This window comes from Salmo trutta, chromosome 12 (genome assembly GCF_901001165.1).
Source record: "Salmo trutta chromosome 12, fSalTru1.1, whole genome shotgun sequence".
In the NCBI taxonomy this organism is placed as follows: domain Eukaryota; kingdom Metazoa; phylum Chordata; class Actinopteri; order Salmoniformes; family Salmonidae; genus Salmo; species Salmo trutta.
The window spans coordinates 18,321,521-18,334,550 of record NC_042968.1 but is presented as its reverse complement, the minus strand read 5'-3'; the positions used below and the strand labels follow the sequence as shown (position 1 = coordinate 18,334,550).

Here is a 13,030-nt window from a genome sequence, read left to right as displayed (position 1 = left end):
TAACCTCACATTAAATCCTAGACTGTTACAGTCTGTATCCAACCATTAGGTCATGTACCAGATAACCTCACATTAAATCCTAGACTGTTACAGTCTGTATCCAACCATTAGGTCATGGACCAGATAACCTCACATTAAATCCTAGACTGTTACAGCCTGTATCCAACCATTAGGTCATGTACCAGATAACCTCACGTTAAATCCTAGACTGTTACAGTCTGTATCCAACCGTTAGGTCATGTACCAGATAACCTCACATTAAATCCTAGACTGTTACAGCCTGTATCCAACCATTAGGTCATGTACCAGATAACCTCACATTAAATCCTAGACTGTTACAGCCTGTATCCAACCATTAGGTCATGGACCAGATAACCTCACATTAAATCCTAGACTGTTACAGCCTGTATCCAACCATTAGGTCATGTACCAGATAACCTCACATTAAATCCTAGACTGTTACAGTCTGTATCCAACCGTTAGGTCATGTACCAGATAACCTCACATTAAATCCTAGACTGTTACAGCCTGTATCCAACCGTTAGGTCATGTACCAGATAACCTCACATTAAATCCAAGACTGTTACAGCCTGTATCCAACCGTTAGGTCATGTACCAGATAACCTCACATTAAATCCTAGACTGTTACAGTCTGTATCCAACCGTTAGGTCATGGACCAGATAACCTCACATTAAATCCTAGACTGTTACAGCCTGTATCCAACCACAACACCATCACATGATTAGAAGTGTGATGGCTCAATCGTTGTATAATAGGAAAGGGGGTTATCTAGTGTAATATACCCAGAGCTGGAAATGAACACTACACCCTTAGAATGCCTGGTCATTAGTGTGGAGCACACAGCCCCTCTGAAGTAGACTTAACCTCCACAGGTCGCGCTGTACACTAATTGACCACTACAGGAGAGAGCAGGTTCTGTTGTAGAGAAAGAGGTGTGACTTGTAGCAGTGCCCTTTCTGTGTGTCCGGGGCTGTATTCCTAAAGCTGATTGGATAATGAGACCTCTCTCCCAGACTCCCACAGAGTCTGCATGTACCACACACACACACACACACACACACACACACACACACACACACACACACACACACACACACACACACACACACACACACACACACACACACACACATACATACATACATAGAGAAAGAGTTTGCAAAGACAAACATTTACACACACATACACAGTTTTGCTTAGAGGAACTGCCTCACATAATAGCCAAAATATAAATCACAGTTTAACTGAGATACTCTAAGGCCTCACACAGTACAGAAATGTATTAACAGGTTTTCAATTGAAAATGTGTAAGAGACCTTATGGTTTAAATATTCTAAGCATTGTGTTTGTATTGTGACAAATCCAAAGCACTTTGTTTGTGTACACAGGCACATAAGAGCTGGGTGTGCTTGCTCTGCAGTGCCAAACCTCTCTACAATGTGTTTGTATGTGTGTTTAGCCGAGGGCACATCTCTGTGGCTCATCGCTGTGGTCTCACGTCATCCTCCTTAAGTGCTGTCAATGTTGCATGGTAACAGCGGCGCTCTGCCCTCTTAATTGGTTTAGGAAGAGGATCCTTGTCATTTTGCGGTCAGCAAACTCCACCAGAGAAAATGAAATGCGAGTTGCCCCCTCCACGCGCAACCCGTCCCACAAAAAATAATGATTATGTGCAGCAGGGTGTGTGTGTGTGTGTGTGTGTGTGTGTGTGTGTGTGTGTGTGTGTGTGTGTGTGTGTGTGTGTGTGTGTGTGTGTGTGTGTGTGTGTGTGTGTGTGTGTGTGTGTGTGTGTGTGTGTGTGTGTGTGTGTGTGTGTGTGTGTGTTTGGTTGTCTGTTTTTACTTTCCACTTTTAGAAATAATTGCTGGTTGCTTGGTGGGATCAAAGGAAGGGTGCAATGATTCTCTGGCCGTGTGGTATGGCTGGGTTCTGGGGAGGTGGGGAGGGAAGACACTGGGCTGGGGGAGAGCAACTCATTTCACACACCTAAACGTGAGTGTGTGTTTATGTGTGTGAATGTGTTAACATCAGTGTGTGGTGTCTGTGTTTTCTATGTGCTTGATGTGTATCTACATACTGTACTTATGTGTAGTTTAGATGGGGGGGTGGCGTGTGTGGGTTTGTGGGTGTGTGCACCTCTGTCCTAATCCTGTCCGGATTAGCATGTGAACGCAGTAAGAGGATGATCAGACTGGGGTTGCAATGCTGTCACACAGGGGTTAGGGGAAATACAGAGCTGCAGTTTGGAGCCTCCAGTCAGGCTCCCCCCCCCCCCACACAAACCACTTTAATTGCCTTTGCTTCTTTCATTACATGTATTGCCTCTCCTCTGCATTGCGTGCTCCCTGGGCTTGTGGAAAGGTCATTGTGGTGGGGATGTGAACACTGCACAGCCTCCATGTGTCCCAGCCAAGCAGGCAGAGGATAGGGCGGGGGATGTGAACACTGCACAGCCTCCGTGTGTCCCAGCCAAGCAGGCAGAGGATAGGGCGGGGGATGTGAACACTGCACAGCCTCCATGTGTCCCAGCCAAGCAGGCAGAGGATAGGGCGGGGGATGTGAACACTGCACAGCCTCCGTGTGTCCCAGCCAAGCAGGCAGAGGATAGGGCGGGGGATGTGAACACTGCACAGCCTCCGTGTGTCCCAGCCAAGCAGGCAGAGGATAGGGCGGGGGATGTGGCTAGGGAGGATTGGTTATTACTGTCCTTCACATTGTTCCTGTAAAGAAAAACTTGTAATTTATGTTGACCAGTGACCAGTTCTTTGATGTAGTGGCTCAACATGTACATGCATATTAGCATACGCGAGCATTGTTAAGAGTGCTTTAGAGTCAGATGAATGTGACTATGACAGGACAATGTTACATGAAGGAGATGTTTATGGAGGAGTTCACTACAATGTAATTAACTAATGAACTATCGTTTCCCAGTTTCCTACATGGGCAGGGTTATGGGAAACCCTCATGAATAAACATTGCATGTTGCTGTGACTCATTGTTCATCATTCATTTAAAAGGTCCATCAGTCTTCAGAAATGAGAACAAATAGTATATTAGGAAATGCCAGTGACAGGTATCATCCCTCTCTCACCTAGACTCGGTCCTGTGAGGGCAGGCTGGCAGAGCTGAGTGCCCAGCTGGGGAGGTCTCAGCGCTGGGGCCAGGAGCAGCTGGTAGCCCTGGAGGTCCGGGAGGAGGAGGTGGTGCTGATGAAGGTGGAGATGGCTTCTCTCAGGGAGAACTACCATGCCAAGGTGGCCCAGGTCAGACACACACTTACACAATTGGTTCTGGGGACTTTCTGGTAGGGTTTATGATGAGGGATAGCAGGTTTTGCTGACCATGTGACCTGATCAGGAAAAACTCTGGGCCCTTATTGTAGCCTAACTGCCTAACTGTGTAACTAGGCCCAAAGATTTCCTGATCAATTGATGTGCTCATGAAAACCTCTTGGCTCTAGTTATGACATATCCTCACACTTTGCACTGGCACAGAAAGACCAAAGAGCATTGTTAGTAATCACCTCTCAATGGAAAATGAGCTGTATAGCCGTTAGGATGTGCAGCAGGGGTTTGTTCATGTGTCTCTGTTCAGGTGGATGCCTTACACTCACAGCTCCATTCCATGGAGCACAAGTACAGCACAGCAGCTAATGAGGTAGTGAACCCTTAAAACCTCCAGATATGTCAGATAGACACTGTTAGAGTTCTGAGTTATAGACTCTCATTACCTCCTCTCTCTCTCTCTCTCTCTCTCACCCCCCATCTCTCTGTCTCAGGTGGAGGTGTTGCACCAGTCTCTGGGTAATGCTCGTTCAGACAGTTCTCTTCTACACAGGGAGAGTGAGCTGGTGGTAACAAACGTCAACCAGTGGGTGAAGGAGCAGAAGTAAGAGCATACCTTACTCCACACACACACTGATGCCCAGTCACGTTCTACTCTACATTCACTAAGCAGCATTAACCCTGTCTTAACCCTGTCGACAGGCAAGGCAATGAAAAACTGAACATCAAGATCAAAGACCAGAGCAAAAAGATCATCCATCTCACTGCAGAGAAGGAGTAAGAGCTCTTCCACACACATCCAGCCTGCCCTGTTGTTGTTCGACTCACATTGTTTATTTTATTCACAGGAGACGGGATAGTGATAAATGGTGAAATGCTTAAGCAATAAGGCCCGATGGGGTGTGGTATATTGCCAATATACCATGGCCAAGAGCTGTTATATACCATGGCCTGGATACAGCCCTTAGCCGTGGTATATTGGCCATATACCACAAACCCCTGAGCTGCCTTATTACTATTTTAAACTGGTTACCAATGTAATTAGAGTAGTAAACATAAATGTTTTGTTATACCTGTGGTATACAGTCTGTTTATAAACTGGGTGGTTTGAGCCCCGAATGCTGATTGGTTGACAGTCGTGGTGTATCAGACTGTATACCACGGGTATGACAAAACATTTTTACTGCTCTAATTACGTTAGTAACCAGTTTATAATTGCAGTAAGGCATCTTGTTGCGTCGTGCCTAAGAACAGCCCTTAGCCGTGGTATATTGGCCATATACCACACCTCCTCGGACCTTATTGCTTAAATATACCACGGCTGTCAGCCAATCAGCATTCAAGGTTCAAACCACCCAGTTTTTAATTATGATTAGGTCCCCATGTTTAGAGCACTGGTTATCAAGTGTACAGGAGTTAAATGGCTTTAGATTAGATGGAGCAGGGAACATGCTATACTTGTGAAATAAGTGTAAATGGAGCCACCCAGGAGTTGTGACCCGGTTTATTAACTGTATGTCCAGTCACCTGCAGGAGAGTGTGGAGGGTCTGCAGGAGCAGATGAAGAGGCTGAAGGCTGAGCTGGATGAGAGCAGGATTGAAGCCGAGAGGTTCAGGGTACGTCCCATACACAGTTACACACACTGGATAACACTGTCAGACCTCCACACATTTACAACCCTGATATACTGTAATATAACAACACTAATTGAAGAGCATTGTTCCTTTCTATTGAGTAATGTCACTTGTTTTTGGGTCAGGCCTCTCAAGCCAGTATGAGTGACCAGCGCCAGCGCAGTGCCCTGACCAGACTTCCCGTCCAGCTGCTCCACACAGAGTGAGTACTGTACTACTGGCACTGACCTGAGACACTGGATCAGTGGGCTTGGCTCTAGTCCATCCCCTGGCAACTTCCCAGTTCTCCAGGAACAAGAAGCAGCAGGTTCATACGAGACTAATGACTACATGTCCTCTAACTCCTCACTAGTTTCTTTGCCGGGGCTCTAGAGACAGCGTCAGTGACAAAGCAGTGACTTCCCAGACTGAGTGAATTCCTCTCTGTTTCTAGAGTAGAGCTGAGACATGGGTCAATAGCAACAATCACCAACACATCTCAGACAGTATTGGTTAAGAGCGGGAGCCTGTCTGTAACTCATAAGAGCTATTGGCAGCCATGTTGATTTCTGTTGTTCTGGGATTAGCATAGGCCTCTCTGTGTTTCTTGGGGCTAATGGTCCGTGTCGTCCGGCTGTGAAATCAGTGGCCTGAGAGCCTCTGAGAAGCCGGCAGATTGGCGTTTCAAATCCCCACCCCCCTCTAATGCAGCTCAGCGTGTCTTAGCCACTCTCTCCATCTCCCAGAGTAGAACAGTTTCGCTGTTCTTAGTTCCCCCTCCGCACCCTGGGTGACCCCCACTGCAGTTTCCTCACGCCGGGGCCCAGACGCCACCGGCCCTTCCTGCCCCACAGGACCACTGCGGCTTGTTAACACCGAAGATGCATTTGTGCAGTCAGGCGGGAAATCCTAGAGGTGGCTATGGACGGTGGTAATCAAAGACCTGGTGCTCTGACACTGAGGACTGGAGGAGGGCTTAGAGATGACCTCTAGTCTAGCCTCCTATCAGGTCCGATCATCCCACCTAACAGAGACAGCAGACAGACAGATGGACAGACAGGCAGGCAGGTAGACAGAGCCATCCAAGGACACGGTCTCCTCTCCTCTGGGCCAGACAGTTCTTAGTCATGTCTGTTTTCAGAAACCAGTCTAGACACTCAGACAGACATCACACACACATTGCAATGATACCGACTATATCTTTTTAAAATTGAACTTGCATTTTATATGTCATGCTGAGAAAAGGCGATTTATTGGTGAAATTGTGTTCCATTTGGTTGTTTGACAGTTGAAGCCGTCTCATTTCGCCCTGCCTATACCTCCTCGCTTTAAAGTAAGCCAGTCCTGTGCTCAGTGGCATTTCCCTGTAATACGTTCCCGTCTGATTTCCTCCTAAATTGAAATGCGGTAAAGTTAGGGCTGATTGGTGGGATAACTTTTGTTGAGTGTGAGATAGAGGGAGAGAGGGAGGGAGAGAGGAAGAGACTAGGCTGGTTGTGTGAACCCAATCAGAGCCCTGTGCTGACTGTGCTGATTAGAGGCTTGTAGTGAGTGGGATCCATTCTATCCCATTATTCCCTGTGTTTGCTCTGATAACGGAGCCTCAACACTCATCATGGCCCTAACCTCATCCTCATGCTGTCACTTACAGCACGCCATACTGAGCTCTCTCAAACGTCTTACGCAAGGTGGCTAATGTATCAAAAGACCCTTTAGAACTTAAAACCTGCTTTGAAAGAACAGTTAGTTTAACTGGTTGGCTGATTGTGTTAAAAAAACATTTTAAAAAGTTGCAATATGAAGTTGAGGAGCACTGAGGCATTGGGTGGACGTTGCTCTGGAGAGCGTACTGTAGGCTAATAAGTGTTTGTGTGTGCGTTGTGTGTGCGTGCGTCGTGCGTGTTGCCTGGCCTGATACCGATGGAGGGCAGATGCAAACTCAGCCCATAAAGGCCCACTGGATGACTGCGACTTCACTCAGCTAATGTTCCAGGAAATCCAGGAAGCCTGTAGGGAGCTGGGAGAACACAGAGGACCTCTAAAAGCAGCCAGAGAGAGGGAGAGAGAGTAAATACAAATAAATAGATAAATAAGTGAATGGCATGAGAGGAGCGGAGGGATCTGTCGTCCATTCTCACGCACGCACCGCGTTTGTTTATTTATGGCGTCTGAGGGCCTGAGCAGGGCTGATGGGAGGAGGAGGACACTGGGCCTCCTTCCTTATGCATGCCTGGCTCTGCTCCCCAGCTTTCATTAAGTGTCATTACCAGGGCTTTCAGCGCTAGAACCAAGCTGAGACCTGACAAACACTCCATAGATATGTGTCCATATGGATGGACTGCTGATCCCTCTTATCCGCCACTGAGGAGGGAGAATTAGGCCGAGGAGAGGAGGGGAGGGGAGGGGAGGGGAGGGGAGAGGAGAGGAGAGGAGAGGAGAGGGGAGGGGAGGGGAGGGGAGAGGAGAGGAGAGGAGGATGCAGCCATATCTGACTTTAATGGCTAGGATATAGCTATTACTTAAATGAAGGACAGTATTCATGCCTGATTTGTTGTCATGAATATGTCATACAGGTCAGGTTATCCACATTTAGAATGTTTGTACACGTGTACACTCGTAGTGTAAGGGCCATGTACACTGCAGTATGTTGTAGATAAGGAGGACTAGGAGTTTTAGTGCATATCAATACAGTTACATATCGGGATATCTTTTTTTACAATCTATCGTAACGTTTTGACAATATCGCAATATTATTTTTGCACTAGTTGGCTGTACCTGCACCAAAACACCAGTATTTTTTCTTCATCTTCTTTTTAATGCGGAAGCAAAAAAATAATCTGCACTTTTATTTCCATGACTGATCAAAACTCGTTTTCTCATGACTCTCGTCACTGCAGCAGACAGTGACGAAATCACAAATACCGAATCGCAATACATATAGAATCGTGAGAATCGCAGTACACATCGTATCGGCACCTAAGTATCACAATAATATCGTATGGCGAGGTGCCGGGCCATTCCCAGCACTAATGGCCAGTAGCCATTAATAAAGGCATGCAGCTGATGTGAGATGTGCGTTTCCTTCTACGCATTGTGTTCATTTTTCAATGTCCCTTTCCTGTTCACTTCCTGTTAGAAGGCCTGCTGATTGATGGCTTGTGCTGTTTATTTGGCTATCAGCAAATTAAATATTCTTGTCGTCCGCTTTCCCAAGCAGAAGTTATCTAGATGCAGTATAAATGGTACTTGGGATTAGATTTTCACAGCAGATTGCTGTTATTACAGGAGAAAAAGGTGAAAAGAGACTGTGTGAGCAGTCGTCTTCCTGGGAGGCAATCTATTTCTCTTCCACCCAGAGCACCGGAGCTCTGGACCAAGCTCTTAATGCGCGGGAGAGAAAGCGCTTTGGTCTGCAACCTTTCACACCTTCACCTCCCCTTCATGTGATTGAATAGTTAATAACTTTGACTTTCCTTTGAAAGCCTGTGATGTGGCTCCTACTGAACGTCCTGTTGTCTGGCTGACACACCTGCCTATTGCTCTCTCTCTCTGTCTGTCTGTCTGTCTGTCTGACTGCCTGCCTGACTACATGTCTACTTGGCCCCAGATGCCAGATTATCTGATAGCCCTCTCACTTTCAAGCCTGTCCCTCGCCTGAATTACCGCCTAGCTTATCTGTCTGCCTTATAGGAAGGAGCAATTTCTTACTTTTCTTCTCTCCTTCCTTCCTCCCTCAAGACACTTGTACACAAATAGACACACACACACACACACACACACACACACACACACACACACACACACACACACACACACACACACACAGGGAACTCATTAGCGCACCCCGTGCTCACAGCTCCAGCAGAATGTGACCCTGCCTAATTGTGCGCCATGCTCATTTGTTCTCCCTGCATGATGTGGCGATTGCTTATTTATTCTCCTCAGGGCTCCTCTCTCACATTAAAATGATTGACTTATTTCATTCACTGCACATTTGCCAAGCTTTATTTGATAAGCTCATTTCCTTTGGTGCCCAGAATCCCCCCTGTTCCCATGTTTAAAAGTTATAATGTTCCCAATGCAGATTATTATTCATACTTGTGATTGTTTCTTCGGCTAATTATCTGTGTTGGAATAATTTTGCATCTGTGAGCCTGTTTATCCCGGCGGAATGAAATGGCACAAAAGGGCACACATTAACGATGCGGCTGGAATATCCGGGGAGCCAGTTGTGTACACAAAGCTGGCAGACGCGGTCAACAAGAAGCTTAACAGGGATTGGGACATCGTGGAAGGTTTACCGAAATAAGCAGACAGAATTTGCATTTGGTTAGAGGGCTGTTGACGAACAGAGCCATCAACATTTGGTCCATCAGGTAATGAGGCGGGCTCTGTTTTGACGTGGATATATGCAGCGAGGTGGAGCTAAACTAGTTGTAGTCAATAGAGGTCATGGTTAAGGTGGGTAGTGCAGATCCACTCCGCTCTGACCCATTGACCACCATCAGCCCTCTCCTCCCCTACAGTGGGGAGACCCTCTCTGCCCCAGACCAAGAGGACAGTTCTAGAGAGACTCAGCAGTTTAGAGAACAGAGCCCGTACCAGAGCAGAGACACAGACAAGCTAGCAGCAGGAGACCTGTTCAGTAGTGTACCGGTAGGTTAATACACTGAAATGGATATGAACTCACCAACAGAGGACACAGTGGGATAGTATTAGGTAGGGGAATGATTAGCAGTATTTCTGCAGTGGGAAGTGAATGATACCTCATAATGAGTCATGTATTAACAGTAATTCTCTGGATAATATTCATGATGATAAATATGCAAAGTGAAGGTCCATGGTGATGCCAACATACCAATAGTAACACTGAGCTCTGAGGCTGACTATTGACGGTTTCTTAATTGAATGTACAGTAATCTGTTTCTGTCTGCCGCTGCTCTGTCTCAGATCTGCTCTGACTGCGACAGGAGCCTTGAGTGGTCAGGGAGACAACCTGTGGAGGAGGAAAGCTCTGGCTGCCAACCTGCATCTGCGTTAGCCCCAGACGCAGCCTGTGCCTGCCTGGCAGGGAGGGGGGCCACGTTTGCTGCGGAGGTGGCCAGAAGAGTGGCCCTTAGGGCCCTGGAGCGCAGACCCCTGTCATGTGGCCACCAACGCTGGAGCAGACCCCGCTCTCTCAGCTGGGACGGGCCACACCCTACACATCTCAGGGAGGGACACTGATGGGTGCTAGTATGAACCAGTGAGAAGGGAAGTACAGGTAGTTAGTATGTTATTATGACTCAAGAGAATACAGCACAAAAATATATATATTTGATTTGTAGTTTGATAGATATGAATACATGATTGTATTATATTTAAGATTATTTAATGAGAATACTAAACTTGAATAATTTAATTTCTTTGTTATTTTCAGTATGTCCTTTTTTTCAAAATCGTATCTTTTGTGGCACAATATGTTCTCTTTCCTGTGTTCTCGATGACTTAATGTGATTTTGTGGCACTACTACCTTTGCCTTACAATTTATTGAGAAATCAGCTCAGTACTTAGATTGTAATTTACAACTTTATGTATGGATGTACAGAAAATCTGTTGTGAATAAGTAGACAATCATAATGTAGAACTGGGCTGAAAGAGTAATGGTAAGAGATTAGAATCTTACCTGTACAGTATCTGGCTCCTTCCACCAGTTCGGTACCTTTTTAGAAGTGCAATTTGTGATTTCACAAAATGTTGACATTCTGTCCTAAAGAGCACATGTTCAACACGTTGCCATCTCAAGGGGTTAAATTTAAAAAATACTATAGTTAGTGCCTATTAAGTACCGAATAAATTCTCTGGGTTGACCGTATCAGGGTTGACCGTATCAGGGTTGACCGTAACAGGGTTGACCGTATCAGGGTTGATCGTAACAGGGTTGACCGTAACAGGGTTGATCATAACAGGGTTGACCGTAACAGGGTTGACCGTAACAGGGTTGACCGTATCAGGGTTGATCCCCTCGTGACAGGGGAAATGGAAGCTTGTTGTGTGCAACAGGGAGTGGCAATTGAATGCAAGCTAACACACAAAAAAATCGAATTGCTAAAACATTTCTAGCCTGTCTATCTATGGGTAACAGGGTTATTCATGTTATGCTCGACCCGTTAGTTTTCTATCACAAAACAGAAAATGGCCAAACAAGTAGAACCAGCTCACCTACTTTTACACTATGATTTAACTATTAGAAGTTCAAGGTTTCTTTTGTAAAATAATAGTTTCAACATATGAGGGACTGATGTAAATTAATCACTAATCAAATGAAATAAATATCTTCAGAAATGACTTAAAATAACTAGAGATTTACAATGATGGAGAAATGTTTGGATTAAGTGGGTTGAAGTCTTCCTAGAAGTGACATAGGGTTTGCACTTTAGCAAGCCTTTATTCATATTAAAAATCAGATTTATTGAATTCTCCATGCGGTCTATATTAAAGGGCATTTCATTGAATAAAGCAGGCTTTTAAAATCAATATTGGTGGACAATTTCTACCTAAAATATCTAAAGGCACTCTTTGTGGAACAACCCATCTGACAAATACTTGTATCTATCCATTCAGGGTTTTGAGTTTCATTTACATTTTTGTAGAAACCTAGAAAGAAAGAATCAGAAAAAAAGTGTCCAGACTTTTATTGTGGTATGAGAAATAGTCCTGCTTATTTCTGAGGTTGTCAAATGATGACTTGATGTCTAGATAAAAGTCCTATAAATGTATTGGGGGATTTCATGTTTTCAGTCACCTAGAGCAGTACATCCTTGAGTTCATGTAAATCCTAATGAATTGTGTAGGCAGAGAAGTCTTTGTGGCCAAATACAAGTCTGGTAAAGGCATCTAAACCCATAACAAGTGTCCCTTTGTTCTAGCACTACTCCATTCATCATGAGTCGGCTGTGTGAATCCAGGCATTGCTGCAGCTTTGAGAGCAACTCTGACAGTTCCATGCCCACCAGCTTTCAATCACTGGGGATGTCGGAGCTTGACAGTAGAAAGTCTTTTTTCTGACTAGAAGACAATAAGAGCCCTAAGCAATAGTAGATGAGCTGTTAGTAAGCACACAGTCCACTGGGAGAGAGACAACATGGCAGCATACTATACATAGTGCAGAATAAAGCATGTGAAACAGGCGATACTAGCAAGACTGGAGATTAGATCTTTATTCATTTATCAGTGGTTTTATTTTAACATAACGTTACATACATATATAGACAAATATAAATGAAACAATTATATTTTATCGATCTAGTTAAAAGCGAAATGTAATACTATTGTTTGCCGATATTAAAGATATCCAAACTATAGCCCCCCTCCCCCCCAAATACAGTAATAAACCATGCCCATCATTGTAATGATCCACACCAGCATGCAGGGCGAACTTTAGAGGAGGTGTGTTCACAGGGAAGTTATGTGTCCTAAAGAGGCCCTAGTCAGTCGATGGGATCGAGCAGTGGCTGTGGTTCACTGGCAGCCTGCTAGGATTAATCCCAGCCGTACAGGAAGACACCATCTCCTTCTGCCTTGGTCGGATCAATAGGCAACATTCTCTCCAGCACAGCAGTCAATACCCAACACTTAAGGTGTCTGAGGAAACTAAAGAATGCCAATAATTGTTATTAATGCCTAGGATTTCCCCAAGTACTGCATTTATAGGGTAATTCCGGTGTAACAGACATTCAACCAACATCACACACACACAACACCAATGCCCTCCGGAGAAGTATTGTATACATTTTAAGAAACCTATACACAAATACAAAAATGAAAAAAAATCTACAAAATGGAAGTGTATCCTTTTTTCAAATAAGTATAGTGTTTGTAACCCGATTATACATGGTATTGCTCTTTTGAGTCCGATACTATAATGGTACTGAGTAGTGAGCTACAGCACCGTGCTCTGGGTAAAACCTTGGCCCGTTCAGGCCTTATGGAGAAATTGGTCACACTGAGATCCAATAAAATTGGCCACGGTGCTAGTTTAATCAGTATGCCTGATATGCCTTTGGTATATTAAGCAATAAGGCACGAGGGGGGTGTGGTATATGGCCAGTATACCACAGCTAAGGGATG

General features: G+C 45.1%; 1 protein-coding gene across 3 annotated transcripts in view; it reads left to right on the top strand.

The window, feature by feature from the left end:
* LOC115203077 (centrosome-associated protein CEP250) overlaps positions 1-12,722 on the top strand; it is a 193,935-nt gene extending 181,213 nt beyond the window's left edge. For 2 of the 3 annotated variants that reach the window (XM_029767425.1, XM_029767424.1), the window contains 8 exons: positions 3,118-3,285; positions 3,617-3,679; positions 3,801-3,910; positions 4,009-4,083; positions 4,830-4,923; positions 5,067-5,143; positions 9,447-9,576; positions 9,871-12,722. In XM_029767425.1, the coding sequence (XP_029623285.1) occupies positions 3,118-3,285; positions 3,617-3,679; positions 3,801-3,910; positions 4,009-4,083; positions 4,830-4,923; positions 5,067-5,143; positions 9,447-9,576; positions 9,871-10,146 (993 nt within the window). In that variant the 3' untranslated portion in view covers positions 10,147-12,722. The remainder of the gene's footprint in view (positions 1-3,117; positions 3,286-3,616; positions 3,680-3,800; positions 3,911-4,008; positions 4,084-4,829; positions 4,924-5,066; positions 5,144-9,446; positions 9,577-9,870) is intronic. The other variant, XM_029767426.1, reaches the window with a different exon arrangement.
* The last annotated feature ends 308 nt before the right edge of the window (positions 12,723-13,030 follow it).